This window comes from Podarcis muralis, chromosome 7 (genome assembly GCF_964188315.1).
Source record: "Podarcis muralis chromosome 7, rPodMur119.hap1.1, whole genome shotgun sequence".
NCBI lineage: Eukaryota > Metazoa > Chordata > Lepidosauria > Squamata > Lacertidae > Podarcis > Podarcis muralis.
Genome location: NC_135661.1, coordinates 32,670,389 through 32,698,269, shown reverse-complemented (window position 1 = coordinate 32,698,269; position 27,881 = coordinate 32,670,389). Strand labels below are relative to the sequence as shown.

The window sequence follows — 27,881 nt, the reverse complement described above, 5'->3', positions numbered from 1 at the left end:
GACATTTTAGCCAGAGATATCCAATGAGCGCAGAGCAAAGTCATGGATTTTGAATGCAGATTTTCATCCAAGAAGTCATCAACATTACAAATAGGATGCTGTTTTATATCCCGTCCATCTAGCCCATTGTGTGAGGCAGGAATGCTTTTGAATACCAGTTGCTGGAAGCCACAAGAGGGAAGAGGGCTCTTGTGCTCAGGTCATGCTTGTAGGTTTCCAAGCGGCATCTGGTTGGCACATAGAAGACACCTTTAGAAGAATGGCTATCATAATGTCATTATACAAATCTATAGTGCGACTTGGTTTAGAATACTGTGTATAGTTCTGGTCACCTCACCGCAAAAAGGATATTGTCAAGTTGGAGAAGGTTCAAAAATGGGCAACAATGAGACCAGGGCCCTGCAGGATTTAACTTCCTTCCGCAGGGCCTGTAAGACAGAGTTATTCTGCCTGGTTTTCAATTTGAACTTAGCCTGATCTTTTATTCCCCTTCCTTCCCTCCCCCTTCCCTTTTTATAAAGATTACCCGCTCTGGGATCCCACAGCTAATTCTCCCCCGGTCTCCTCGCTGGCCCAAATAGGACTAATTTAGCCAGCTAGCCCTGGTGATCATCTAATGTTTATTGGATAGATTTTCCCCCTAAACTGATTTTTGAATTCTGAATTTATTCTTATTCATATTTTAAACTGTATTTTATGCTGGGTTTTTTGTTGCATCAATTAAGTGTTTTAAATTTGTTGTTAACCACCCTGAGCCCAGTTTTCTGAACCAGGAAGGGTGGGGTGTAAATAAAAAATTGTTGTTATTTATTTATTATAACAAAAATGATGAAGGGGATGGAGCAACTCCCCTGTGAGGAAAGGTGGCGGTATTCTGGACTTGTCAGTGTAGAGAAAAGGCCAGTAAGAGGTGGCATGATAGAAGTTTATAAAATTAAGCATGCTGTGGAGAAAGTAGACAAAGGAAGGTCTTTCTCTCTCTCCCATATCACAAGAACTTGGCGACATCCAACAAAACTGAAGACTCAGGACAGATAAAAGAAAGTACTTTTTCATGCAATGCATAGGACCTTGTTCCTGCAGGAGTCAGTAATCACCACCAATGCTTTGAAAGAGGATGGAGCTGGGCCTCCAGCAAAGTTGATGGAATGAGCCTTCTGCTTCCCATCTTCCCCACTGATGGAATGGCTGCCCCCAGATGACAGCTGAGGGGAGAAGAGGCCTGGTGGAGATGCCTTCTCAGGTCGCATGCACATGCTGGCTGATTGAACAGTTGGCACATGCTGTCTGATTGCACCATTTCCAAGCCATGCTTCACCTGGATGACATCAGTGCTGTAAGATTCCTCTTTAAGGGATTCTTCCCCCCCCCCCTACTTTCCTACTCTTGCTGTCTCTGCCGCTACCCCCAGAGACAAGCAGCAGCATTAATTAAGACATTGCCATGCTAATGCTCAGCCACAGGCTTTGCCGTATACTCAAATCCCAAAATAGACCCTGGTTGCAATAATCCCCATGCATTTACATTGTGTGCGTGTGTGTTTCCCCCAAACCGCTCTCGGCCCCACCATCACTCACGCTGCATTTATTTAAGGCACATTAAAAATTAAAGGACAAGGAATGGTAGAAAGACCACTGGAAACCTCCAAGGAACTCCAGAGGGTTGTGATGCTTTGATAGGAGAGCAGAAAAAAGAAAAGGCAAGCACACACCACCTGTAGGCCAGAAATCTAAGACATGCAACCACTGCTGATGAAGGTGCTTCATACTGGCAATTTTATGGCTTAGCCAGAATCCTTATGATGGGAGCTGTATCATAGAATAAGAGCTGGAAGGGACCCTGAGGATCATCTATTCCAACCCCCTGCAACACAGGTATATGCAGCTTCCCATACGGGGATTAAGCCTGCAAACTTGGCATTATCAGCACCATGTTCTAACCAACTGGGCTGGGCTGAGTAGTTCAGACTAGTTCAGAGACATCAAGGGCCTGGAAACCAAGCCTTATGAGGAACAATTGAGGGAGCTGGATTTGTTTAGCCTGGAGAAGAAATGACTGAAATGAGATATGATAGCCATTTAAAAATACCTAAAGGGCTGTCCCATGAAAGATGGAGGAATCTTGTTTTCTGCTGTTCTGGAGGGCGGGACCCAATGGAGTCAAACAACAAGAAAGGGGATTTCCAACTAAACATTAGAAAGAACTTTCTGACGGTAAGAGCTATTCAATAGTAGAACAGACAATCTTGGCAGTGGTGGACTCTCCTTCATTAGATATTTTTAAACAGAGGCTGGATAGCCACCTGCCAGGGAATCTTTAGCTGTGCTTCCTGCAGTGCAGGGGGTCGAACTGGATTGCCCTCAGTCCCTTCCAGCTCCACAATTCTATGATTCTACAATCCTTCTCAGTCCACAGAGACATCCCCTTCTATTGCCTGCAAACAGCCGTGAGAGGAAGAATGAGGGATGGGGAGGGGAGTGTATATTAAAAACAACGGTGACCCTTTTGAACTTCCTGCATTGATGACCTTTTACCAGCTTCTTATGGGAATACAAATACCCCCATCACACTGGTTTGGGCTTCATTGGAATTGAAATCCCCCAGAAGGGTGGGGAAAGATGGTGATGCAATAAAACCTCCCAATTTCATGTTAAACCACTGACATTTTAGAAAGAGAACTAAACTGACACTTGCCAGTCTATTGTTGTGAGCTACACTGAAGCAGAAACTCCTTGGTGAAGGTCGCAGTGCAGGCAGCAAAGATGGGAGTCTTTTAGCAACACCTGGCATGATCTTTTTTTCTGTCCAAGGGCCACATTGCTTCATGAACAAACTCCCAGAGACCAGAATGCCAGCAGTGGGCGGGGCAGGACCAGAGGAAAAAGTGGGCAGAGCAACAGACATGAATCTTACCTGGGGACAGTGGCCTGCATTCCAATCACACACAGGTCAAAGGTTTCTACATGTGCACACATACCTCTCTCCATCCAGGTAAGCAAGAAACATGAACATGTATTCAAAGATAGCACTCAATAAGAAAATCATAGACTCAGAGGTGGGATGGATTCGGATGGTCCCGTCCCCCGTCCCCCCCGCGCCACTTAATAGATCCAAATGGTTTCCAGAGAGTGGTAGGGGATCCTTTATCCCGTGTTGATGGCCTTTCAGCTGATTCCCTGGTGGCCCGCTGGAATGTGGAGTTAACCATGGCTATTGACTGTTTGGCTCCGAAGTGCCCTCTCCAATTGCATGGAGCCTGGACAGCCTCGTGGTTTTCCATGGATCTGAGGGCAATGAAACAATCGCTGAAATGGCTAGAGTGCCAGTGGCGGATAACTCATTCTGAAGCTGACCGGACATGGGTTAGAGTTCAGTGTCGAGCCTACCAAGTGGCAGTAGTGGCGGCGAAGAAGACTTTCTTCACCACATCTATTACATCTGCAGAAAACAGCAGCAGGAGACTCTTTCAGGTGGTTTGCAATTTAGCGGAACCACCTACTCCATCGGGGCCCAGTACAGGCCACATGATCTCCTGCAATGATTTTGCAAAGTTTTTTGCCGATAAAGTCACTCAGATTCGGGAAGAGGTAGACTCCACTGTGGGAGCAGGGCCGGGGCGGGAGAGTGCTAGAGTCCTGTCTAGTCAGGTTGCGTGGGATCAGTTCCAATCTATTACCACCGAGGATGTGGACAGGCTGCTTGGACAAGTGAAACCAATCACCTGTCTCCTTGATCCTTGCCCATCCTGGCTTATAAAAGCTAGCCGGGAAGGGCTGGGCGATGGGCTTCGCAGGGCGGTGAATGCTTCTCTCTGTGAGGGAGCCTTCCCAGACCCACTGAAAGAGGCGGTTATCAGCCTTGCAGGGTTGCTGTGTGGTTTGAAAGAAGGGTTGTTGTGTGGTTTGAAAGGATGGGGAGAACCACATACACCACTTTGAGCTCCTTGGAGAAAAGGTTGGGGGTATAAATGCAATAATTGAATAAATTGGTAGATTTGCTTTTAAATGCAAACTGAATTGCATTTCTTCCCAATCTCTAGCGGGTGCCATTTTGCCTTTTGCCTCAGGCAGCGGAATGCCTTGAGCTAAGTTCCCAGTTTTCACATGCACCCTGGAATTTTTCTCTGCTCTGACTTTCAAAGGCAAAGGTTTTGGTCTGAAAACTTCCAGTTCAGTCAAGTTCATAACCGAAAGCATGCCTTAATCTGCCGGTGCTTGTTAATCTGCCTGCTGACTCTTGCTTGACCGCAGTAACTTCCCTCCTTTTAAACCTGACAGAGCCATCCTGTTGGCCACAAACCTGCACCTCAGCATTTTCTAGCTTGACAGCCAAGCTCTGATATTTATGGAGATGCTCTCAAGTAGCTGCGTTCCCCCTGTTACTCCATGCTTGAAGGGTTATTTTTGCATAGCTGCTAGTCAATACATTCCCCTCTGGTGATATAGTAAGTATAAAGAAGCAAATAACTGCAGACGAGTGCCTATAATAACTTGGGTAATGACAATATCTTTGGCTGAAACAAAACAAAAAACCCACCTCTAGCCTGGAGCGTATTGCTTAACTGCTGCTGTTAAGCAAAGAAGAAGAAGGATTTCCACAGTGCTAAGATCAGACCCACATTTCTAATTAAATTGCTGAGAACAGAAAGGGATGAACTTGATGGGACGTGGGGCATGGAACAGAATGGGCTGGCGACAACAGGCTAAAATACAAAACAAAACTCTGTCCAAGAGAGAGGCGGTGGAGGGGATTTTATTTTATGGAGCATTCTCTCCTAACACTGGAACTCATGGGCATCCAGAGAAGGTGAAAGTTGGAAGATCCAAGACAGATGAAAGGAAGTAATCCTTCACACGGCACATTGTTAAACTATGGAACTCACTCCCACAGGAGGCATCAATGGCCACCAACCTGGGAGGCTGTAAAAGAGGAGGAGGAGGAGGAGAGGGCAATCACCAATGAGTTGCCGTGATGGCTATGCTTTGTCTCCATGGTTGAAGGTGGTATCCTTCTGAACACAAGTTGTGGGAGAGTGCTCTTGTGTTTGGGTCCTACTCCAGACAGACCTAGAATCAGCTGGAAGGAACCCTAACCCGCTGCAGTGCAGGCATATGCAACTGTCCCTTATGGGAATCGAACCTGTGACCTTGGCGTTATCAGCACCACGCTCTAACCAACAGAGCTATCCGTATCTGGCAAGCCACTGTGAGAACAGAATACTGGACTAGGCAGGCAGATCCAGCAGACTCTTCTTACGCACACTCTTACTTGTGCTCACTTGTGGTTATACGTATATACAATTACACTTTCAATGACATTTGTGCCTACAAAACAGGCATCCTACTTCATTTTGAATAGGTGTGCATCCCAAGCATTGCAAGGAATGCATAGCATAATCTATGCATTCCTCCTCACCTCCTACAGCTTCCACCCAAAGCCACAACCAGGACATGAACACCATAGGAGCCAACTCCTAGGGGTTGTGGGGGCTTTGGCCCCCACAATAAAATATTTGAGGGGGCTGGGCCCCCACAAAATTGATGGGTATTCCCATTCAAATGGTGTGTGTGAACTGTGACATGTGATCAGTTATGCAGGGTGGGGCTTACCTGGGCCCCCACAATATTTTATTCAAGTTGGCACCCCTGATGAGCACAATAGGCTTCTCTCACTCTTGTTCCCCAGTGACTGACGTTCAGAGGCAAAACTACCCCTCATCCTAGAGATAGCATATACCCATTATGACTTCTTATTTATTTAATGGGGAACCTATGGCCCTCCAGATTTTGTTGGACTACAACTCCCATCTGCCTCAGCCAGCAAGGCCAATAGTCAGGGATGATGGGAGTTGTAGTCCAGATTATTATCATCATTATCATCATTATTTATTGAATTTATATACCGCCCTATACCCAGAGGTATACCCCCCAATGCATCTGACAGGCCATAATTTCCCCTTCCCAGGTTTAACAGACATGGTCTGTTTTTCTGTATGTCATCCAAAGTGGTTTATAAACTGTGTGTGTGTGTGTGTCTCAGTGCACATAAGAGAAATCAAATATTTAAGCCATTGTAAAGAACAGTCCTAAGGGGCAAACACAGCAATGGCCTCAGAGCATATGACTGCCTTCCTTGCAAGATTCTCAAAACAACAACAACAACAACAACAACAACAACAACAACAACAACAACAACAACAACAACAACCACAACAACAGGGTTGGAACATTCTGTTTTGCTATTGAGGCAGAATGGGAAGTGCTGCTTTGCCCATTGCCACCATGTGTCCTGACATTGGTGGAGAAGCACCACCACTACTGGTGCCAATTTGGGGCACACTAGCACCAATTTCAGGAAAGGACAGGGCAGGCAGGGCACCCAGCAAGCTTGGGAAGCTTCTGCCGCCTGTAGCAGTGACCTCATCCTGCCTAATGGCTGGGCCGGTTCTGTAAAGGGCCATAATTTATTCTGAGAGCAGAATTTATATTTGCTGTTGCCAGGGTTAAAATTTATTTACTTAACACTCTGCTTAGCGGGTATCACACAGCAATTGCTCTCTCGGAGACACAAAAACATAATTGAATTCACTTTAACACCACTAGTGCACATCCGTCAACTTTTCTGCACAACAGTGCAATCAGAGAAAAATCACAAATCATAGCAAGCATTAATTAATCCAGGAAAGCTGAAAAGAAAGAAAAGAAAAACCCATCAGGTGAGCAGTCCCATTAAAGACACATCAAAAAGCCAGATATTAGGGGCATGTAATTAAGAAAAGACAAAAGGTCTTGACGCTAGGTGACAATGGGTAGTATGCGCTCTAACAGAGGACACTGTTGTTACTGCTCTCCAAAAAAGTCCTGGAGCTGTGCTCCCCTGCGCCTCTAGCTCCAAGGAACCTCAGGTTACCACTCTTGCAGCCATACCAGAGCTTCTGGGCCATCTCTGGTGGTTGTTAGATTAAGGTTACCAGACATCCCTGTTTCCCAGGGACAGTCCCCAGATTTACAAATCAGTCCCCTGACAAAATCCATTGAAGTTGAAAAGTGTCCCTGGATTCATTGAAAAAAATCTGGTAACCTTATGTTAGATTAGGGCATGGGTAGGCAAACTAAGGCCCAAGGGCCAGATCTGGCCCAATCACCTCAATCCGGCCCGCAGATGGTCCAGGAATCAGCATAGTTTACATGAGTAGAATGTGCCCTTTTATTTAAAATGCATCTCTCGGTTATTTGTGGGGCATATGAATTCATTCATTTTTTTTCTTCAAAATATAGTCCGGCCCCCCACAAGGGACAGTGGACCGGCCCACTGCTGAAAAAGTTTGCTGACCCCTGGATTAGGGTCATTGAAGCCCAGCTACCTCCATCCAAGTAGGCTTGGGGTATCAGCACCCCACAGAGAACTCTTATGCCTCTGATGACAAAGATGGGTCATTGAGCACGCCTAACTACAAACCTGATTCTTTGGGACAGGTGTGTGAAAGCTTTGGACCTCCAGATGTGGCTCCCATCATGCTCCCCGGTGCTGATCAGAGTTGTAGTCCAGCAACATCTGGAGTTGCAAATGGACCCGCAGCCCTGTTTTTTGTGGGGGAGGGGGAGCACAAGCCTCTCCAGAACAGGTTGAAAGCGCCACTCTCCCGAACAGATGAGCCACCCGCTCTCAACACTTCCATCTGGGTCTGGACTGAGTTTCCGTGTGTTGGCCCTCATCCAGCCCGTTACTGCAGCCAGGCACTGTTGCAATGGAACATATGGAGAGCATTTGTTGATCCGACACAAGGCGTAAAGCAGGATTGAGGAGAAAGAATGCACCGCGCGCGCGCACCGTCTCTGCATTGCCCCCTTTTGATTCATTCACAATTTGTGGCACTTATTGCCGACTATAAACTCGGAGGTGAAGACGTTTTCCTTTTCCCTCCCCTCCTCCCAGAAAAGCATCAGAACTGCAGACTTAAGCAAGTGGTGTGTTAAGCCGACTGCAGCAACATAATATACAAACTACACAGCCTAAGAACATGTAGCGGAGCTAGGGGCGGAGAGAGAGAGAGAGAGAGAGAGAGAGAGAGAGAGAGAGAGAGAGAGAGAGAGAAATCCCTAACATGGAATCTTTGCAGTGTGTGAAAATATTCTTTTGTCTCTCCCTCGGCCAATCTCCTTGCAAAAGCGTCTTTTGCCCCATCTCGGTGGCTGGGAGGACCTTAGTTAAAGAAACATCACTAACTCCCGTTGGAGCCCGTTGGGGTCCACTGCACTTTATGAAAAGCACAGGGAATCACATAATGAACAACACAAGCAACAACCGGCAGCATCCCTCCCGCGCTTTCATTTACCTGCCCCAAGGCCAGTGAAATATAAGCTCCGTGCAAGGACGTGCTCAGGGTACCAATGGCTGAGATGCCGAACGTGACATGATGGGGCATAGGGGAACTGCCAGAGGAAAAGCCATCAAGGGCCCGCTCCCTCCGTGCGGAGCAGCCATCCATTGCTGGAGTTAATGAAAACTCCCACGCAGATCCGGCTCCGTCGCATCGTGTGCGCGACTGGTCCTTGTTGGCAGTTCCCCCGGGGGGGCCAAGCCAGAGGCAGTTCCCCACGTGCAGCTTGCCAGCTGGGTTCTGAGGCCCTGGCTTGGTTGCGTGCACTGGGCAGGGGCTGTAAAAGCACCCGAGATCTTTGCTGCCTCTTCTGAATTGCAGCCTGGCAGTTCCTTTCAGGAGAAAGTGAAGGGGGGGTGACGTGTCAGCCGGCTGAACCTGTGTTGTGCACCTCCTGTGAACACCCCCCCACACACACTCACACACACATGAGCATTGATTTGTGAAAGCTAGGGGGCAACTGTACAGGAGGATCAAGTCTTAAGGTCGCAGGGTTTGGAACTTTTTTTAGCTTAGGACAGGTTGGTTGGCATCCATCTGTCTCTGGAGAAAATGGAAGAGTGTGTCTTTGAGGGTGAAGTCAAACTGCTGGAAGGTTACAGCATCTGTTGTGGAGAGTGATATGGGAGAGACATGTTTTGTTGCAGCTGGAGCAGATGAAGGCATCCGTTATGCTGATGATGATGCACCATGGCGTCTCCTCTCTCTGCACTCTTCAGAACAGTCCTTCCTCCTCTGCTGTGGATACAGGACTGTGTCTCCAGGCACTGTGATCATCTGCAAGGGATTCCCACCTGGCGGGGTTGATGTTGCCAGCCTTCATGTCACGTGTGCAGACATCATTGTAACACAAAGTTGGTCTGCCAATGGGCCTAGTGCCTGAAGCTTATTCCCTGCAGAACACATCCTTGGGGATCTCAAAACAGGGAGAGGCAAAATATGCTTTCCAGGTGTTTTGGATTATTATCATCTTCATCATTAGCATCTATACCCCACCTTTTCTCCAAAGAGCTCAAGGTGGCATGCAAGGTTCTCTTCTTCCCCTTTCTTTTTTCTCCACAACAACCCTGCAAGGTAGGTCAGAGGTTACATGGACCATGGGCCTGATCCACTTTTGAAGCCACCCAGGTTGGTGGCCATCACTGCCTCCTGTGGAAGTGAGTTCCACAGTTTAACAATGTGCTGCATGTAGACATGTTTTTCTTTCTCTCTCTGACAAAAGTACTCTTTCATACAGCATAAGGGGTGCCCAAAGAGGGCCATTTGATGAAGTGAACATGAGTGAGGGCTGACTGAAGTTCTTCAGCTTTTTTAGGATTGAAGTTGTTGAGCTTTTTTTTACAATTTTACACCTGAGTTGCTAAGCTTTTTTAGGATTGAAGTTGATGAGCTTTTTTTAGGATTTTACCCCAAGACATATACTGCCACAGGGGCTGCGTTAAATCAACCAGCGGGCCAGATTACACACTCAAAGTGGACTTTGGACATGCCTGGGCCATAAACTATGAAATTCACTGCTACAAGGGGATCCTACAAATTCATGGAGGATAAAGCTATCTGTTGCTAATAGTTCAGTGATGGTCATGTTGCTTACAGAAGCAAAGGCAGTATGCCTCTGGACATTAGCTGCTGGAGGTCAGATAAAAGACAGCCCCGTTGTGCTCATGCCCTCCTTGTGAGTCTCCCATATGCATCCGGTTGGCCACTGTGAGCAGTGAATGCTGGACTAGATGCGTCAAGGGATCTAAATCCAGCAGGGTGCTTCTTATGCTCTTATGTTCACAATGTTAAGAGGCAAAGCACGTTTTGCACGCAGAAGGTCCCAAGATTAATCCTCAGCATCTCCAATTTAAAGAGGATCTCAGGTACCAGAGCTGGAAAGCAATCCAGAGGCCAACTTCTCTAATAAAACAAAACAACAAAATAATAAAATAAACTCAGCAAGTGCACAGGCTGCAGGTGTTTGTTTGTTTGTTTGTTTGTTTGTTTCAGAATTTATAAACTCTCAAGCAGTGTACACAAAACTAAAAAACAAACAAACCAACAAGAGTTTAAAACTGCAGAAATAAAGTAGAAAACCTTTGGGAAGGTTTTCAAGAAAAGAAATTAAAAGGTGGATAATAAGACTCTGAAAACCTAGAAATATTGGGTTACTTTCAATGTAAGTTCTACTCATTGAGTAGACCCACTGAAATAAATGGACATTACTCACTTAGGTCCATTAATGTAAATGGGTCTACTTTGAGTAGAACTTAGTTGGATGCTGCCTGCTGTCTTCTTGTCCTCCCGCATCACAATCTGGTGTGGCATGTCTAAGACAAGCAACCACAAGCTGTCAGCCTAAAGTGGCTGAGGTCTATAGGATTATTATTATTATTATTATTATTATTATTATTATTATTATTAGCATTTATTTACCGCTTGGTCATTAGCATTTCTAAGCGGTGTGCATAAAAAATAAACCATGCAGAAAACGAAGTAATCAAAATTTATCATAAAACCATTGGAAACCCAAACACTGCCTTAAAATGAGAAGAAATTATTGGTCATGTACCAATAAGTTCTGCTAGGAAGGCAGCCTGTCCAAAAATCAGTACGGTGGTACCTCGGGTTAAGTACTTAATTTGTTCTGGAGGTCCGTTCTTAACCTGAAACTGTTCTTAACCTGAAGCACCACTTTAGCTAATGGGGCCTCCTGCTGCCGCCGCGCCGCTGGAGCACGGTTTCTGTTCTCATCCTGAAGCAAAGTTCTTAACCAGAGGTACTATTTCTGGGTTAGCGGAGTCTGTAACCTGAGGCGTCTGTAACCCGAGGTACAGAGAGGGTTCCACAGGTTTCTATGGCTATGTTGTTGTAAGGCTCCGTTTATGAGGGGTGGTCAGCAAAATGTCATTGGGGTCTGCACCCCCATCATATTTTTGCCCTCCCCCCAAATTAGCGTTTATGGTCAGGGTGAGCATCAGGCAGGTGCCATACATCAGCCACTGCATCAGGTGGCTGTGAGCCAACTGCCTTTTAAATTACCCATCATGCCCCAACAACAGGATCTCTCTGGGACTCCAGGTGAGACTTTAAACCAGGGATAAGCAAACTTTTTCAGCAGGGGGCCGGTCCACTATTCCCCCTCAGACCTTGTGGGGGGCTGGACTATATTTTGGAAGAAAACAATGAACGAATTCCTATGCCCCACAAATAGCCCAGAGATGCATTTTAAATAAAAGGGCACATTCTGCTCATTCTGCACCGTCTGCCGGCTGGATTTAGAAGGTGATTGGCCCGGATCCAGCCCCTGGGCCTTAGTTTGCCTACCCATGCTTTAAACAGCAGGTGGATTGGCAGGCCTATTGGCCACAGCCATAAACATGCAGCTAGGAGTGCCCAGAATTGGTCCAGTGAACACACCAAGGGATCCTGGGCTCCAGCAGGTACCCAGGGGGGGATGGGTTCTGCAGCTGTGATCCCTGCATAGCAGGGGCTTGGACTGAATGACCATTCCAACTCTACAATAGTAATTCTGATAGCACTGCCATTGATTGCTGCTTCTTTAGAAGCAGGGATTGGATGTGAAGATTTCCAAATGCCATTATCAGTGTTTAGAATGATTCTTCTACTGATGGTGACTGTGACCTATTTGTATGCATGTACAACTGAGTTTTTGCTTTGCTGCATTGTGTTTTATGCATATGTTTATTTATTTATTTGCTTATTTGTTTCTTTCTTTGTTTATTCTAAGCGTTGGTGCCTTGCTCTTCAGCGGAAAAGTCTCCCAGGATGGCTTACATAGAAGACAATCTCTGCCCGCAGGCTTCCAATCTAAAAAATAAAAATAAAATAAAAAGAGACACAAGGGAAAGGGGACATGGAGGGAAGAGGAAAATCAAAATCAAAACTCAGGCACTGATTTATAAACAGTTGTTCCTTCTGACCAGCTGGCATGCAGAGATGCCTGATGTTGTTCATGTTTTTGGTTCATTGTTTATGGTCTGTAGACCAAATAAACTGAGACTGACTGATCAGTAGATAGACAGATAGATAGAAAATAGATCTGCATACATCCGAACCACAATTTGGACCCAAACACACTCAAACTGTTGCACAACATATTTAACGCACATCAGAATTTACCATAAAATAAAATGTCACCAGTTAATCATCAATCAAAATGATATAAGACTGTGAAATAACATCATGGAGGAAGGAAGCCTTCACATACTTGAGGATTAAAAAGTGCTGTCACCAGCCCTACATTTCTTGTACTTAAGGACTAGAAACCTGAACAGACCATGAGAAATTATGTTTTGTTTTAAAACAGCTTATCTCAGTAAATGTGCTCTCACGTGATGAAACAAACTGGCCCCCACCCCCGCAATATTTCTCATTGTTCAGGTTTCTAGTCCCTAATTGTATGGAATGCAGGAACTAGAAACCTGATCAGACAATGTGAAATGCAGTACTAAACAACTTCCAATACAAATCCCTGCTTATTTTTCATTCGTGGAGATCCGGGTTTGGGGGGGGGGAGTGTGAGGGGTGCACAGAAGGGGGAAAGCGCATTTTGGGGGAGGGGCGAGCTTCACCTGTTGGAATTCCGAGAGCAATCCCATCAAGGCATTTCGCCTTCTCCCTCCCCGTCCTGAAGACCCTTTCTTCTCGGAAGCCCTCCTCGTTTGGGAGCGGTTAGTTTCCGTAGGAATCCGCGCCGCTCAGCCAAGCGCAACCCCCATCCCGAGCTGAGGATGCAGCGCCTTCCCTCCGAGGAACCGGCCATGTGGGCGGTGGGGGGGGGTGAACTATTGGGGGGAGACCTGCCAGGACTCCCCCACATCCCTCCACCAGGCACCACCCCTATCCGGAATCGAGGCAGGAGGAGGAAAGCATAAAGCTTGTGTTTCTGACACACAGACCCCCGCTCCCTTTACGGAGGATGGGCACCGCACGCTCTAACCGCAACACACACACACACAGCGGCCCACCCCCAATCCCAAACCGGAAATCGAACTCGCTCTGAATCAACTAGTCTGTCCCCAGCTCCCCCTCCCCCTCTGGTCCCCTCCCCCGCCACCACATCTGCCCCTGCATCCAGTCCAGGCACCTGCCGGCTCTCGCGCGCCCCATCGCTCTCGCGCGCCCCTCCCTTTCGGCATCACTTCTTCACGGTCTCCATTGCGGACTTTTAGCCGGGAGGGGGCTTTCCCCCCCCATCACTGTCTATTTGCAAGGGACGCCTCTCCCCCCCCCACACACACACCATTTTTCTCTCTAAGGACTCTGGCTGGCGTGTTGCTTTTTTTAAGGGAGGGAGCTCATCATCTCCCTAGATTTTATTTCCTTTTAAATCCGAACGCCTCTCCTCCTTTTCGACCAGCGCCGGTCTTCTTCTTCTTCTTCTTCTTCTTCTTCTTCTTCTTCTTCTTCTTCTTCTTCTTCTTCTTCTTCTTCTTCTTCTTCCTCCTCCTCCTCCTCCTCCTCCTCCTCCTCCTCCTCCTCCTCCTCCTCAGAAAGGCTGGACAGAAGAACCAAGGTAAGATATTTGGAAAAGTGAGACTTCCACACCGGGGGCTGTGGTGGCTTCCGAGTGGGCTGTGTGTGTGCGCGCAGTCAGAATCGTTTTGCGGCTGGGGGGGAAGAGGGCGAGAGAGAAGGACTGTTTCCACGCCCTGTGGACGCCGCCGGAATGTTAAACGCGGTGCGTGTGCGAGTGTGTGTGTGGGATTCGAATCCAGCTCTTGGCTCGGGGACAGCAGCGTCTCACTTCCTGGGCACTTGGAAGCCCAGCTGCGCGTTTGCGGGGAAGTGGGGACCAGCTGGAGACGGCGCCAGCCTCTGTCTGTCTGTGTAGGATGTGAGTAAATTTCCCTTAAGAAGAAGAAAAACTCGGTGGGAAGGGAACTAGTTTCGGGAAACGATGTGGAGGCGGCTTTCTCCCTCCCTCCCCCCAATCTCTGCCACCCCCTCCCCACCCACCCCCTCTCTCTTTCTGCCACCCATTCTCTGTCTCTCTCACTCTCTCTCTCTACCATCCCCTTCTCTCACCCCGCCCCAGTCCCCCAGTTTGGGAAATATCGGTCGCGATGAACGAGGGGAATTGCACTTTGGGGGACTTAAGTCTGTCATAGAAGGCGTTCTTCCTCTCCCAGACGCGCAAACAAACGCCTTCAAAGCAGATAGCAATTGCCAACGTGCCTCCTCTGCTTGGGCGACTTGCTCCGTCCTCTGCCTGTCTGCGTGTGTGCAGCTTTAAAATCCAACCATTTGATCTCAGGGAAACACAACTTAATTTTTCCTCTCTCTCTCTGTCTCTCTCTCGGTCCCTCCCTCCCTCCCTCCGTCTCCTGGACTGGTCTCTCTCCCACCGCTGCCTCCACGCCGGAACGTCAGATGGTGAAATTTCCTCTTATAGGTTGAGCAAAGCATCTTGATTTGAGAGGGGGTTAAAAAAAATAAGAGGAGAAGCAGAAGGATCCAACCCTTCGAATCCTGCGCCTGATTTGGACCCTAAACACCACCACAAGGGAAGAGAAGGAAGCTCTTCCTCCTCGCTGTGTCAGGAAGAAGGAAGGAGGGAGGGAAATCCCTTGGAAATAACGACTGGAAGAGCGCGGGGGGGAGACTGGGAATCGCTCTCTCGGCTTCTTCACTCTCCCTTGGAAGAGGAGAGCCCAGATGGGTCTGGGCAGGAAACCTGGGATTGCTTCCTCGTTTGGGGGCTCCACAAAACCCCGTTCAGACCAAGGAAGTTGAATTGTGGTTGCCGCAGAGTTGTTAGAGGAGGAGGAGGAAGAAGAAGAAGAGGATTCTGGCTGGTGGGAATTAATAATTACAATCAAACCGGCAGATTTACGCTTTGGCTTCTCAGGATCAATTTCTTCCAACGTCACGACAGCAATTTTTTTCCCTCCCTTGGACCAACTGGCTGTGGATTTTATATGTGCTTCCAAAGAGAGAGAAGAGAGAAGTGGGGGAGGAAAGAAATCGAGCTCGGTGGCTATTTATTTCATTTCGTTTTTTAAAGTATTCCTCTTCGTATTGATCCTATCGCTGGACCAGGCTCTCCAATGCCTTGGCACTGCCATGGGATGTGAAGATCTCTTAGCCTGGTTGTTTTGACCACCCCCTCCGATCCCCTCGCTTTGCCCTGTACTCCAAAGTCCACATATATGAGATGGAAAATCGAGGGCTGCTAGGCTCCCTTTGTTACCTGATGCTCAATGCCCCCTTGCTCTTCATGGTCCAGGGTAAGTCCCAAACTTCTCCCCCACCCCCCACCCCCCGCGCTTGCTTTAATTTTGGTAGCAAAATCAAGGATCTGGTTCTCAGTCTGCAGCAAGTGTCTGTATTTTAACTGCCTTTCACTTCTGTTTCCATAATCTGCGCAGACAGCTGGCTATAGATGCATAACTGATCTGATGTCTGGAAGCCAGGCAAATTGATATGTGCACCATTATATATTTTTTTGTGTGTGTGAGAGAGAGAGAGATATGCTGCACTGTTTGAGTGGTTTGTGGGTTGCTTGTATCAGAAAGAGGCAAGTGAGCTCATGCCGTTGGAAATGCAGGGGTCTGGGGAATGATGCTGAAGAGAAGAGGGTGCAGGCAAGAGAACACAGCCCGGGCTGCAGGACTGAGGGATGCCTGCACTCTTGCTGCAGAGGAGAACCCAGAGCAAAAGGGGGGGGGTGAAAACAGTAGGGGGTGGGTACCACCATGTCCCAGACACACAGCCCTTGAAATGTGGTGGTCCCTAGAAAGTGGAGAGGGTGGGGAAATGTGTCTCCCTGCAGGCTTTTGTTTTTGCTGGGGGGAAATTTATCCGGCAAACTTTTACATTCTCTCCTCTGACACTTGTCTGATATGGATGGGTGCCCAGACTGCAGTGATCACCAGGGGGTGCCAGAGGGTGGGGGTGGGGGGCATGGCGGCCATCCCTTGTCAACAAGCAAAGATGGGTGGAGAACCTCGCCCTTTGTGATACACCACAATTGGGGTCTGACAGATGAGTCCATTTCCGGGCACTTGAGGGGATAGATGGACTCAACAACATGACCTCTGGGTTCCCCCCTCCCGGTCCCTGCCACCCTTCAGTTCCATGTAGCGTGGGTGGCATCCATGGCATGTTGGCTAGTTCAGGAAAGCTGATAAAAGCCCCTCCTTCTGCAACGTTTTGCTGTGAATTTTGGACTCTTAGCAGAACAGCTCTGTTGTGTCTTTTTCCATCTCTCCCTGTTTGCCACCCTATCCTTCTCCCCCCTTTTTTATTTTTGGTCTCCAGCTACATTTACAGAAGTTCCTAAAGATGTGACTGTTAGAGAGGGGGATGATATTGAGATGCCTTGTGCTTTCCGGGCCAGCGGATCCACCTCTTACTCCTTGGAAATCCAATGGTGGTATCTTAAGGAACCAGCACGAGAGCTTGCTCACGAATTAGCCATCAGTGGCCCCGGCAGCAGAACCAAGGTAATAAATCCACACAAATAGAGATATATATCCACCCATGCATAGACCATTAATTAGCAAGGTTTGATCCAGACCATGGGAGGTAGGAACAGAAACCCAATACATGGGTTTTTTGAAAGAAAGAAAGAAAGAAAGAAAGAAAGAAAGAAAGAAAGAAAGAAAGGCGGTCCGGCAACACGCATCAAGAAAGCGGTATTTCTGGGGTTGCTTCTGCTTATCTCCATCTCTGCCACACGTAACAGAGTGGATTCAGACAAATAAGTGGGGCATGCAGTCCACTAGGGGGTGTAACATTTGGCACAGAGGGGGCACTTGCAGGGACATTCAGGAATGTGATGGATCCATGGCTGGTTCACAGATGGGACTTGGTGGCTTCAGAATCAAGGGGACATAGGGAGATAGGATGCTGCCTTTTACAGAGTGAAACCATTGTTTCATCAAGCTCAGTACTGTCTACACTGATGGGAGCAGCTCTGCAGGGTTCCTCCACAGTCCTAAACTGGAGATGCCAGGGATCAAACCTCAGACCTTCTGCTTGCAAATCAAATTTTCCACCACTGAGCTACAGGCCTTTCCCCTTCAAGCGGTGGCGAGCCTATGTGAGCGATGACCAGCGATCAGAGCTCACTTGTGGAGCTCGCCTGTTGCCACACATCCAGGGTGCAGGATTCTTCAGCACATCCAGCCACTCTGCTGCGAGTTCTCCAATGACAAGGAGTCAAGAGGTGTACGTGCATGTGGGAACAGGCCTTCAGTGGTGCATTTCCAATGCACCATCCCTAGGTTCATCGGTTTATATATTTTAAAAAAAAATGGTTGCAGGGTGAGCCACAACCTTTGCATTTTGATAATGATGCATCATAGCAGCCACATAGGAAGTCGGAACTCAAAAGCAAGAATCAGCCCATGAGGACATCAACTGGTTGTCTGAATGGGAGGCGAGATGGACTGACAGCAGAAAGGAGCAGAGCATTTTTGGTTCAGAGCAGGTGGGGAACAGGTGGGGAACTTGAGCATGTTTCCTGGGCTGGTGATAATTACAGTAGTTATCTGCAACATGACAAATGTTGCTGAAGGGTATTTATGATGTACAGTTAAGATTAGGTGACAAGGACTCTCTCGGCACAGGGAAACGGACACACAAAATGCAAGCTACCTTCATGGGGTGAATGTTTATAAGTCCCCATATCAGCGCTATCTGAGGCCCACTGAATCAAGTTGTAAATCTGCCCTTGATGAAAGGTGGGGAAGGATATGGGTAGAATTATTATTATTATTATTATTATTATTATTATTATTATTATTATTATTTGTTGTGAATGGTAATTGTTGGTGAACTTCCCTTTCATTCTTGGCTTAGAGATGAATGCTTGGACTATAAGCCAGTGCAGTGTAGTGGTTAGAGTGTCAGACTAGGACCTGGAAGACCAGGGTTCAAATCCCTACTCAGCCATGAAGCTCCCTGGGTGACCTTGGGCCTGTCACTCAATCACAGATGTAGCCAACCTCACAAGGTTGTTGTGAGGATAAAAATGGGATGGGGGGGGCTATGGACACTGCTTTGAGCTCCTCAGAGGAAAGGTGGGATATCAATGCTATAAGTAAATACTTAAAATATCGCAATGTGGCCTGGGTGCTGCTGTGCCGCTGTGCCTCTGCTTACCCAGCTATCCTTCCACCCTTTGTGCCACCTTTGACCTTCCCTCTCTCCCTGCTTATATGGACACCAGTGAAGGTTGTTCCATGGGACATTGCCTTCAGCTGGTTCTCATCTGCCTGCCTTCTTACTTGCACAAAGGTTCCAGTAGGTGGCACTGAGGGTCACCCTTGTCTCAGTGTTGCCCTGGAAGGACCTGAAGGCAGGCAGGAAGGGTGGGAACAAAGCTGGAATTAGTTGGCTCTGCCTGTCATTGACTCTGGCGCCACCTACTGTTAGTCTCCCTGCCGTCCACCCCACCAGTCCCAATGAGCACCAGCAACCACTGATCATAATCATAGGAAGAGCCCATGATGGTCCAACAATGCAGGAAACTTTTGCCCAACATGGGAATCCAGCCCTCAGATTAAGAGTCTCATGCTCTACTGGCTGAGCTATCTCCTGATGAGCACTCAGAGTTAAGAGGTAGGAGGCTGATCTACATTAGAAAATGCAGAGTTCATAAGGGGTGCATTGAGTGATTGTGGTGAACTAGACATGGACTGGGAAGACTGTCTCGGATGTGAAGTTCTCCTTGGGCAAGCTGCTAAATCTCAGTCTTACTGTACAGCTGCCTTTCCCAACCTCCTCCAGATCTTTTGCACTACCACTCCCATCAGCCCCAGCCAGCATGGCCAATGGGCAGGGGTGATGGGAGATGTAGTCTAATGACATCTGCCTCACAGGTTTGTTGAGAGGACAAAATGTGAGGATGACTAGGTAAGCTACCCCAAGACTATGGAGAAATGAAAATGCAATTAATTTAATAGGACTGGGGCCTGATTATGTTAATTTCAGTTCATTAATTGCATGGGAATTAATTTGTTAAATTTGCATATCAGGAGAAAAACAATTGTTCTGAAGGAGAAAGGGGGCTTGCTTTGTTTTCAAGTGATGTACGACTCTCCTTGCAGACGACTTTATCTTAGAAGATGCGTCCTCCTCTCATACACAGGAGGGAATGCCTCTTTTAAGGTAGCCCTTGCCATCTGTAATTTGTATAAGTATTTGTCCTGAAAACTTTTTAATAAAAAAATTAAGTAGGGACCTGATTGATTAAGGCACCACTTTTTTTATGGCAAAATTCATGAATCTCTGCTGAGAAGGAATTTCTATTGCTTTCCCATGTAATTGTGCATAGGACTGCAGTCTAAGTTACCCCTCAAAAATTTAAGTTATTGATTAAATGTTGCAGTCCTTGGGAAATTATTATTATTATTCATTCTAGTAAGAGTAGAGCTAGTAACAGAATTACTACTGATTTGCCTTTTTCTTTGGTAATCAGATGCATATAAGATTTGCCAGTCACTGCTAAATCCATAACCTGCTTTACTTAATGGCGAGATAAACGGATCACACCAAACAATTAAATATGAACAGACAGGATTCTGCTGAAACACTGGTGAATGGTATACCACTTTTTTGGGGGGGTACATCTAAGATGATGCCAGTGTAATGCATGAATATGCCTCACATGCTTGCAGAATAGGTGCGTTATCTAGGTTCACTTGTGGAAAAAATACAGGTTTAGCTATGGCTCTCTGTTGAGGGCATCCAATTTTGTCTCCACGTCATGTGTGAAACACCCCTTATTCCACCGGCGCTTGGTGCCCATCTGGACTGGTGGGGCAGAAAGCGGGGAGCTCAACATTAGGTGGCGTCAGAGCCAATGACAGGGAAAGCTGACTAATTCTGGTTTTGTCCCCATCCTTCCACCCCAATGAGACTTAGGAAGGAGGACGCTGGTGGGCAGGGCCACCTCCTGGACTGGATGTAAGCAAGCAGCCAGGTGGCTGGCAGAGGACAGGCTAAGGCTGGTGGTGCTGTTCCTCATTCTCCCCAATGGACCAGCCTCCACTGCCTTATTTTCATCACAGACTTACTGCTCCACTGCTGTCAAGTGAACATTCCATTTCCTTCTAGCCAACAGCCAAGTAAACAAATCTAGGAGGTGGGTTGTTTGGCACAGGGAACTTTTTCTCTGCCGATGATTCATAGTTGTTAGCTTTTTTCTTTCTTCTTCCAATCCTCCTCTGGTGGGATGTGACCTGTGCATATGTCCACCCCCCTGAAGAAGCTGCAGGATAACTCTGCGGCGGAATGATTTATCTTTGCTCTGGCTCGTAATAATTAAAATGTAGAAGAGAACCTGGGTTGGGGGATGTCCCATGGCTAAAGCCCAGACCAACATCGGCTAAAACTGTGCAACCCACTTATTGGGGCTTCAGCTGGTGAATTGGTACTAGCAAAAATACCTGTAAGTTATGAGTGCATGCCTGCGTGTGCACAAGTGCACACTCAGTTGGAGAGAAGGCTTGTATACAGCAGGGAAGAGCATAAGGTGGCTCTCTGAATGGAGACAAATTGCACTCCCGCATGTTGATCCTGTTGGCCAAGGGCAAGGCATCCACTGTAGGTGTGCGGAGCATGCCTTACCCCCACTACAACTCTGAATCCTTGTAGGAATAAATGGCGCACGTTCACTTAAAGAGAACAGAAAGGGACCACTCGGAATAACCATTGGAGTGGAAATGAACTTACTCCCCTGCAAAGGAAGGTTGCAGTGTTTGGGGTTTTTTTTTAGTTTAGGGAAAAGGCAAGGAAGAGGTGACATGATGGCAGTTCATAAAATTAGGCATGGCATGGAGAAAGTGAATGGGAAAGCTTTTCTCCTCCTGCTTCACCCAGTGCCTAGTTAAACTATGGAACTCACTCCCACAAGAGGCAGTGATGGCCACCACCTTGAATGGCTTTGAAAGAAGATTGGACACATTCAAGGAAGAGAGCTATCTGTGGCTACTAGGCACAGTAGGCAGTAACCTTTCTGAATAACAGTTGCTGGAAGCCACAGAAGGGGTTAGAGCTCTTCTGCTCAGGTTCTGCTTCCAGGTTTTCCACAGGCATTTGGTTGGCCACAGCAAGGCCAGGATTCTAAACTAGATATGCCATTGGCCTCTTTCAGCAGGTTCTTCTTAAGTTTTTAGGGTGGGTGTTGCACTGCTCCCAGGGACTTGCATAAGGAAGACATGCAGCCTCCTTCCAGCTGCATCCCAAATTGCAACCATTTCCTATGAAACCTAGCTGGAGCCGCTGATAACCAAGCCTGTTCTCATTTGTGAAGCCCCATGTAGCCATCTGCATAGCTCCGCCCAGGGTTCTGTTCCTTTGTCACAGCAAAGTCTGGCAGATTATTGCCTTTTCCATGCGATCAAGGCGACCTGCAATGAAATGTTGCAGTGGAGAGCCCTGTCAATCAAAATTCCAGGCACTCTATTCCACAGAAATACACACAATTCACCAGCACCACCAATAAGTCAACCAGCATTTCATGGCCAGTGACCATATTTCATAGACACATAGAATGGCAGAGTTGGAAGGGACACTAAGGGTTTGGTCTCATGTTTGGTGTCTCCACTGCCCTGAAGGTATTTTCATTTCTGGAAGGGTTTCCTCAAATCTTCTGAAGCCTCCCTCTTGTGCTTGGATGGTGCCATTTTAGGCACAAAAAGAACAGCACTCACCACTGGAACATCGGAAATAGATGTAATGATAGAACCAGAGGCAGGAGCTGTAAAACAGTGTTTCTTGTTAGAGTGTCCTTTCCAGGTCACAAAGCTATTGCTGAAAATCTGCTTCTTTTGAATGTATAGCATGCCAGCTCTGCTCAAATGGAGTTGCAAAACATGCACTCGCCCAGCGATATTGGCTGGGGTGGCAACGGAGAGGAAAATATATAGATGAGCTTTACATGTTGCCTTTAGCCTTTTAATAAAAGTCAAAGACAAACTGGACAATACGTGGGAGATCTGAGACAGGGCTCCATCCACCCCATCTCATTTTCTTCTAAAAAAGCCTACAACAACATGGGGAAGGGACTGCTTGGATTGCTGGTCCCATCTTCAATCTAACTATCACCACCATCATTATATCCTGCTCTTCCACCCCAAGGAGCCCAGGGCACCAAACACATCCGCTAAAAAGCAATAAAAACAAAAAGATGTTTTAAACATGTAAAAAAAAACTCTAAAAGCAAATTGAAACATCAAAAAAATTCTAAAACAATAATATACTTTCACAGCTAGTAATTCTAAGGTCGCCATGAATAGCATCCTTTTGCCATCAAATGCCTGGGTGAAAATAGTTATGTTTGTAAATTCCTCCTGAAAGTTAATAATGGGAGAGACAGATATACCTCACCAGGCAGGGCATTCCAGAAACAGGGAACCACCACTGAGAAGGTCCTGTTGTGGGTCAATGCCAACGGGCACCACTGCTAAGGGCCTCCTTTGTCAACCGTTGAGCCTGAGATGTTCGATAGCTTTTTTTACCTGCAGCGTTGATCCACATTGCACCATAAGTTTAAAGCAACGTCATACCGCTTTAAACTGCCATGGCTTCCTCCAAGGAATCCTGGGGACTGTGGTTCATTAAGGACACTGAAAGTTGTTAGAAAACCCCTCACAGAGCTGCAATTCCCAGCACCCTTAACAAACGTCACTTCTTAGGATCCTTTGCAGGGAGCCACAGCTGTTAAAGTAGCATAAAAGGGCCTTAAGTGGATGGTGTAAATGAAGAGGCCCAGCTGAAGTATCCTATTTCTAACAATGGCAGAGCTGTTTGCAAACTGCACTCTAGGCGCCATGTTAAAAACCTATTTCTTCAAATACCATGTGGAAGATGGAGCAAGCTTGTTTTCTGCTGCTCCAGAGGGTAGGACCCAAACCAGTAGATTCAAGCTACAAGAAATGAGATTCCGACTAAACATTAGGAAGAACTTCCTGATGGTATGAGCTGCTCAGCAGTTGAACCGATGACCTCTGAAAGTGGTGAACTCTTCTTTGGTGAAGGTTTTTAAGCAGAGGTTGGATGGCCATCTGTCAGGGTTTCTTTAGCTATGATTCTTCTCTTGCAGGAGATTGGATGAGATGACTCTTTGGGTCCCTTCCAACTCTACAATTCTGTGATTCAATATGCTACCATATTGGGTTCTTGTAATCCATCAACTAAAGCATTCTATGATCCCCTGTTGTAGAGCTAAGCTTGACAAGGTAATTTTCTCAGCATGGCAATCTGCCCTGATCAAAACATTTCTCCAGGTTCTTCTACCATCAGTAGTGTAGTGGGCAGCTGCCAGGAGATGGACTTTTCAGTGGTGGCACTCTGGCTTTGAAATGTCTCCCCCAGAAAACCTCACCTGACACCCACTCTGATGCCTCTCCAGTGCCAGACAAAGACTTAAAAAAAATATCCTATGCCTTTTTAGCTTTTTAACATCAATAGAGGTTTTATTTTGATGTTGCTTTTATAAGTCGCTGCTTATTTTAATATCAATCCTAACCCCACTCCCGTAGGAATAGGACTTACTTCCGAGTAGATTTGACATCGTCAGATACCTTTACCATGCATTTGAAGGTCAGGATAATGGATAATAATGGATAATAACAAGAAAGACTCGTGTGGAAATACAGTGGATCAAAACCCACTACTCCAGGCCAGTTCACCAACAAGCTTCCTTTCTTGCTTCTGCCATTGCTATTCCACATCGGAAGGTTGCCTTTGGAATTGCAGCTGCTTGCGATATATGTCAGTTAACCGACTTGTGGCCATCACTGCCCTCAAATGCTGTTATCAAATAGCAAAATGTGATTAACTGTTTTACTACCACCCAGTCAACCCGATTGTCTTTCACCCAAACCACATACGCAGTAAGTTAAGAAGCAGTTGAGTGTATCCCCAATCCAGGAAAGGTGGTCTGCCATTAACCCTGTTTGAGGAAGAGAACTGTCTGCTTAATGGCTGCATGTGAGGTGGGGAGGGGGAGGGAGAATGTGTGCAAGAGGAATGTTGTTCTGATGGATCCTGTTTAATTTCTCCCTCTTTTCTTTTTCAGGTAACAAATAAGGATGCAACAAAGATCAGTGTAAGTGTGTCTCAGTACATTCTGCTTTTCTGTAGGCATCTAGCTGGAGTGGGGGAAGGAGTAGGCACAGCCTGAGCACATAGGAAAAACAAGTCCCTGTCGATTCCAGCTTAATGAATCTCAGGGAGCAGGGATTGGAGGAGCCCTCCTGTTCCTGAGTCCTTGGAGAGGGGCTGCGCATGAGACCTCACAAAGATGGGGCCTTGATTCGTCATGGTATGCAGCCAAATCCTTGGATGTCCTCCTTGCCCACGTCATGTCAACCCTCCAGAGCAGGGATGGGGAAACCTGTGACCCTATTTGGACTACAATGCCCATCATTCCCAGCCGGCACCACCCATGTTTAAAAAAATGATGGGAGTTGTGGTCCAACAACATCTGAAGGGCCACTGCACTGGATTATGGTAGGGAACATCCCCAGCCCTATGTGGAGATGCCAGGGACTGAACCTGGGACATCAACAGGGAGGACAGATGTTCTACCACTGAGCTATATCCCTTTCAATGAAAGGAATGCAACAAGGGAGCTTTTCTCATGGCAGAACTTGCAAACATATAAACTGCAGTGTCACAATCTAGGACAGTGGCTCTCAAACTTTTTTCTCTGGGCCACACTTTCAGAATGAAAATTTGCCAGTGCCACACCAACCTGTTTAATTGATAAGAGATGTATTGGAAAACACAACTAGGATTGTCCTCAGTATCATTCAATGCTCTTTCTCTCATCTTGAAAATATATCTACCCATATTCTGGAGAGAAAAACCATTATACTACATTACACTACACTGAAATGTTTGCCTTGAAACTTCCTTCCATATTTGCCATCCTCTCCTGCCACATCAGTGTGGCATGCTTCATATACCCTTCGAGAATCACTGGTCTAGGAGCTTTGCCACTTCTTTTGCCTAAATATGTACTCAGAACTTAATTCCAAGTATATATCTGCACTGTAGTCAATATTCTTACTTCCCCCATCCCAAAGAACCCAGGGTCTGTGGAAGGGGGAATCATTAATAGATTATGCCCTGCCCCATCACCAAGCTACAGTTCCCAGAATTCATCAGAGGTTGTGACTGTTAAATTGGCACAAGAGACCAAAATTAAGTTTTCTATCTTCATACATCACACATTGTGACATCTTGCAGAAGTCGTTTCACCCCTACCCAAATGGGGTGACGCACACACTTTCCCACCTGCTACATTGTTTTTTGTTTTTAGATTATTTGGACTGATTGCACCTTAAGCTTTGGAGGCAAAGCCATCCTGGCCTGCCTCTATGAAATTTGTTTATTGCAAACGGGAGGTTGCCTTAGATCTGGAGCACCCACCTGTAATTGGTTTCTCTACAATCTGTTTGCTGGTGTGTGGAACGTAGATCAATAGGAAACGGAATCTTTGGGGTTTCTTTGATGAAGCACTTTGGAGCTGAGATTTATTTAAATAAGGGTCAAGCTCAGGCATCCCTGATGATAACAGGCATCTTGGCAATCCTACTATTATTTCTGGTGACAAAAAAGGAATAATTAAAATATAGAAAACAGAACAATAGGAGTGTGTGTGTGTGTGTGTGTGTGTGTGTGAGAGAGAGAGAGAGAGAGAGAGAGAGAGAGTAAAGGTAAAGGTAAAGGTACCCCTGCCCGTACGGGCCAGTCTTGCCAGACTCTGGGGTTGTGCGCCCATCTCACTCTATAGGCCAGGGGCCAGCGCTGTCCGGAGACACTTCCGGGTCACGTGGCCAGCGTGACATCGCTGCTCTGGCGAGCCAGAGCCGCACACGGAAACGCCGTTTACCTTCCCGCTAGAAAGCGGTCCCTATTTATCTACTTGCACCCGGGGGTGCTTTCGAACTGCTAGGTTGGCAGGCGCTGGGACCGAGCAACGGGAGCGCACCCCGCCGCGGGGATTCGAACCGCCAACCTTTCGATCGGCAAGCCCTAGGCGCTGAGGCTTTTACCCACAGCGCCACCCGCGTCCCTGAGAGAGAGAATACACACGTCTAAATATGGACAAGATCAGAGGAGAGGGAAATTGATAAAGTGTTTGGAGACAGAATTTCAGAGGCAGATGTTGCGGGCTGCATTTCAGACAGGGGAACGGGAGGGAAAGGGAAAAATATATTAGTCCCAATGCATCTATTTTTGGAAGATGATTTGGACTCACTCATGGCAACATAGCTGTGTTCAACTTTGAGGGACCTGGTGCATCTTTTCTCTCTCTCTCCCCTTTCTCTGACCGGGATTTTGTGTGCTTTGCAGAGGATTAAATGCAGAAGCTGTTTTTCGTTGTTATTATTATCGGGTGAGGGGTATGAAGGGCTGCATTTGTTTTGGGGAATCAAAAATGAAGCATGAATGGCTGGATGCTGTTGGCTGCACTTGTTTCTGCAAGAGTACGAGGGCAGGATTAGAGAGAGCCAGCACAGTGAGGTTGCTTTTGGACAGATGATACATTTTAAATGCATTATTGCTGGAAGCAGAGGGGGGAGCAAGGAGGATTAGTGGCTAGCTGTTGACTGCAACGGAGAAATGCATTTAATTAAGGGAAGGAGGAGATGGAATTAGTGGCCAGCATTTGATTTCGGATGAGTGACCCCATGCTTGGAAGTATTCCTTGGTGCAGGGGGTGGATAGAAATGGCCAAAAGCAATGACTTGCAGCAGCGGAATATTTGATTCTGGGGAGGAAGACAAATTGAATTTTTAAGACAGAGGGAAAGAGGCTTTTTTGTTGTTGTTTAATTCCACAGAGCATCTTTGCAAGGAGTTGTCCCTCTAACACTGTCAGGCATGCTGTCCATACATTGTCTATTTTTGACAAAGGGAGGGGGCAGGATTTAAGTTCCTTGAGGAGCTGCCTCATGTCCCCTGCAAGTCCAGATCCATGATCCCTCAGGTGTGGGGACCTGCAACGAAAGATGCTCTGCACATGCTCAGGGACACTCTCATTTAATGCATTACAATGTAAATTCTGTATTTCTAGGTTCGCGGACTGGTTAGCTGAGGCTCCAAACTGAGCTCTGGTTTAACCTACAAAGCACCCTCTTGCTTGTAATCTGATTACCTTCAACTTCTTCCCTATGTATCTTAATGGGGCATTAGAATCAACTAGAGTGCTTTTGCAGCCAGTTTCAATATTTTGTCTCCAAGGAGTTGGAGGTAGACTTTTTTTCTGCTTACAGCCAGAGTGCTTGCAGCCAGATCTCCAGAGTTTTATTGTGCTTTTCACAATAACTTATTGGTGGTGGTATTACAGTTATTGGGGGGGGGGGGGATGCAATCACAAAAAATACAGTGAGTCCTGAAAACATACATCTCATGTTTCAAAAACAAAGGAATAGGAGGAGATGAAGCAGATATTTATTTCAGAATGCAGATGAGAAACCTGGATTTTAGAGCAAACTATTGTGTGTGTTTTTTCTACAGAAGGGACAAGG

At 46.8% G+C, this 27,881-nt stretch overlaps 1 protein-coding gene across 2 annotated transcripts in view; it reads left to right on the top strand.

Moving 5' to 3' along the window:
• The first annotated feature begins 13,004 nt into the window (after positions 1-13,004).
• The window catches only part of VSTM2B (V-set and transmembrane domain containing 2B), a 39,058-nt gene continuing 24,181 nt past the window's right edge, over positions 13,005-27,881 (top strand). Inside the window, exons 1-4 of one of the 2 annotated variants that reach the window (XM_028740258.2) lie at positions 13,005-13,901; positions 14,759-15,615; positions 16,649-16,833; positions 24,420-24,449. In XM_028740258.2, coding sequence (XP_028596091.2) covers positions 15,543-15,615; positions 16,649-16,833; positions 24,420-24,449 — 288 coding nt within the window. In that variant the 5' untranslated portion in view covers positions 13,005-13,901; positions 14,759-15,542. Of the gene's footprint in view, positions 13,902-14,004; positions 14,223-14,758; positions 15,616-16,648; positions 16,834-24,419; positions 24,450-27,881 lie in introns of those variants that run through there. The other variant, XM_028740257.2, reaches the window with a different exon arrangement.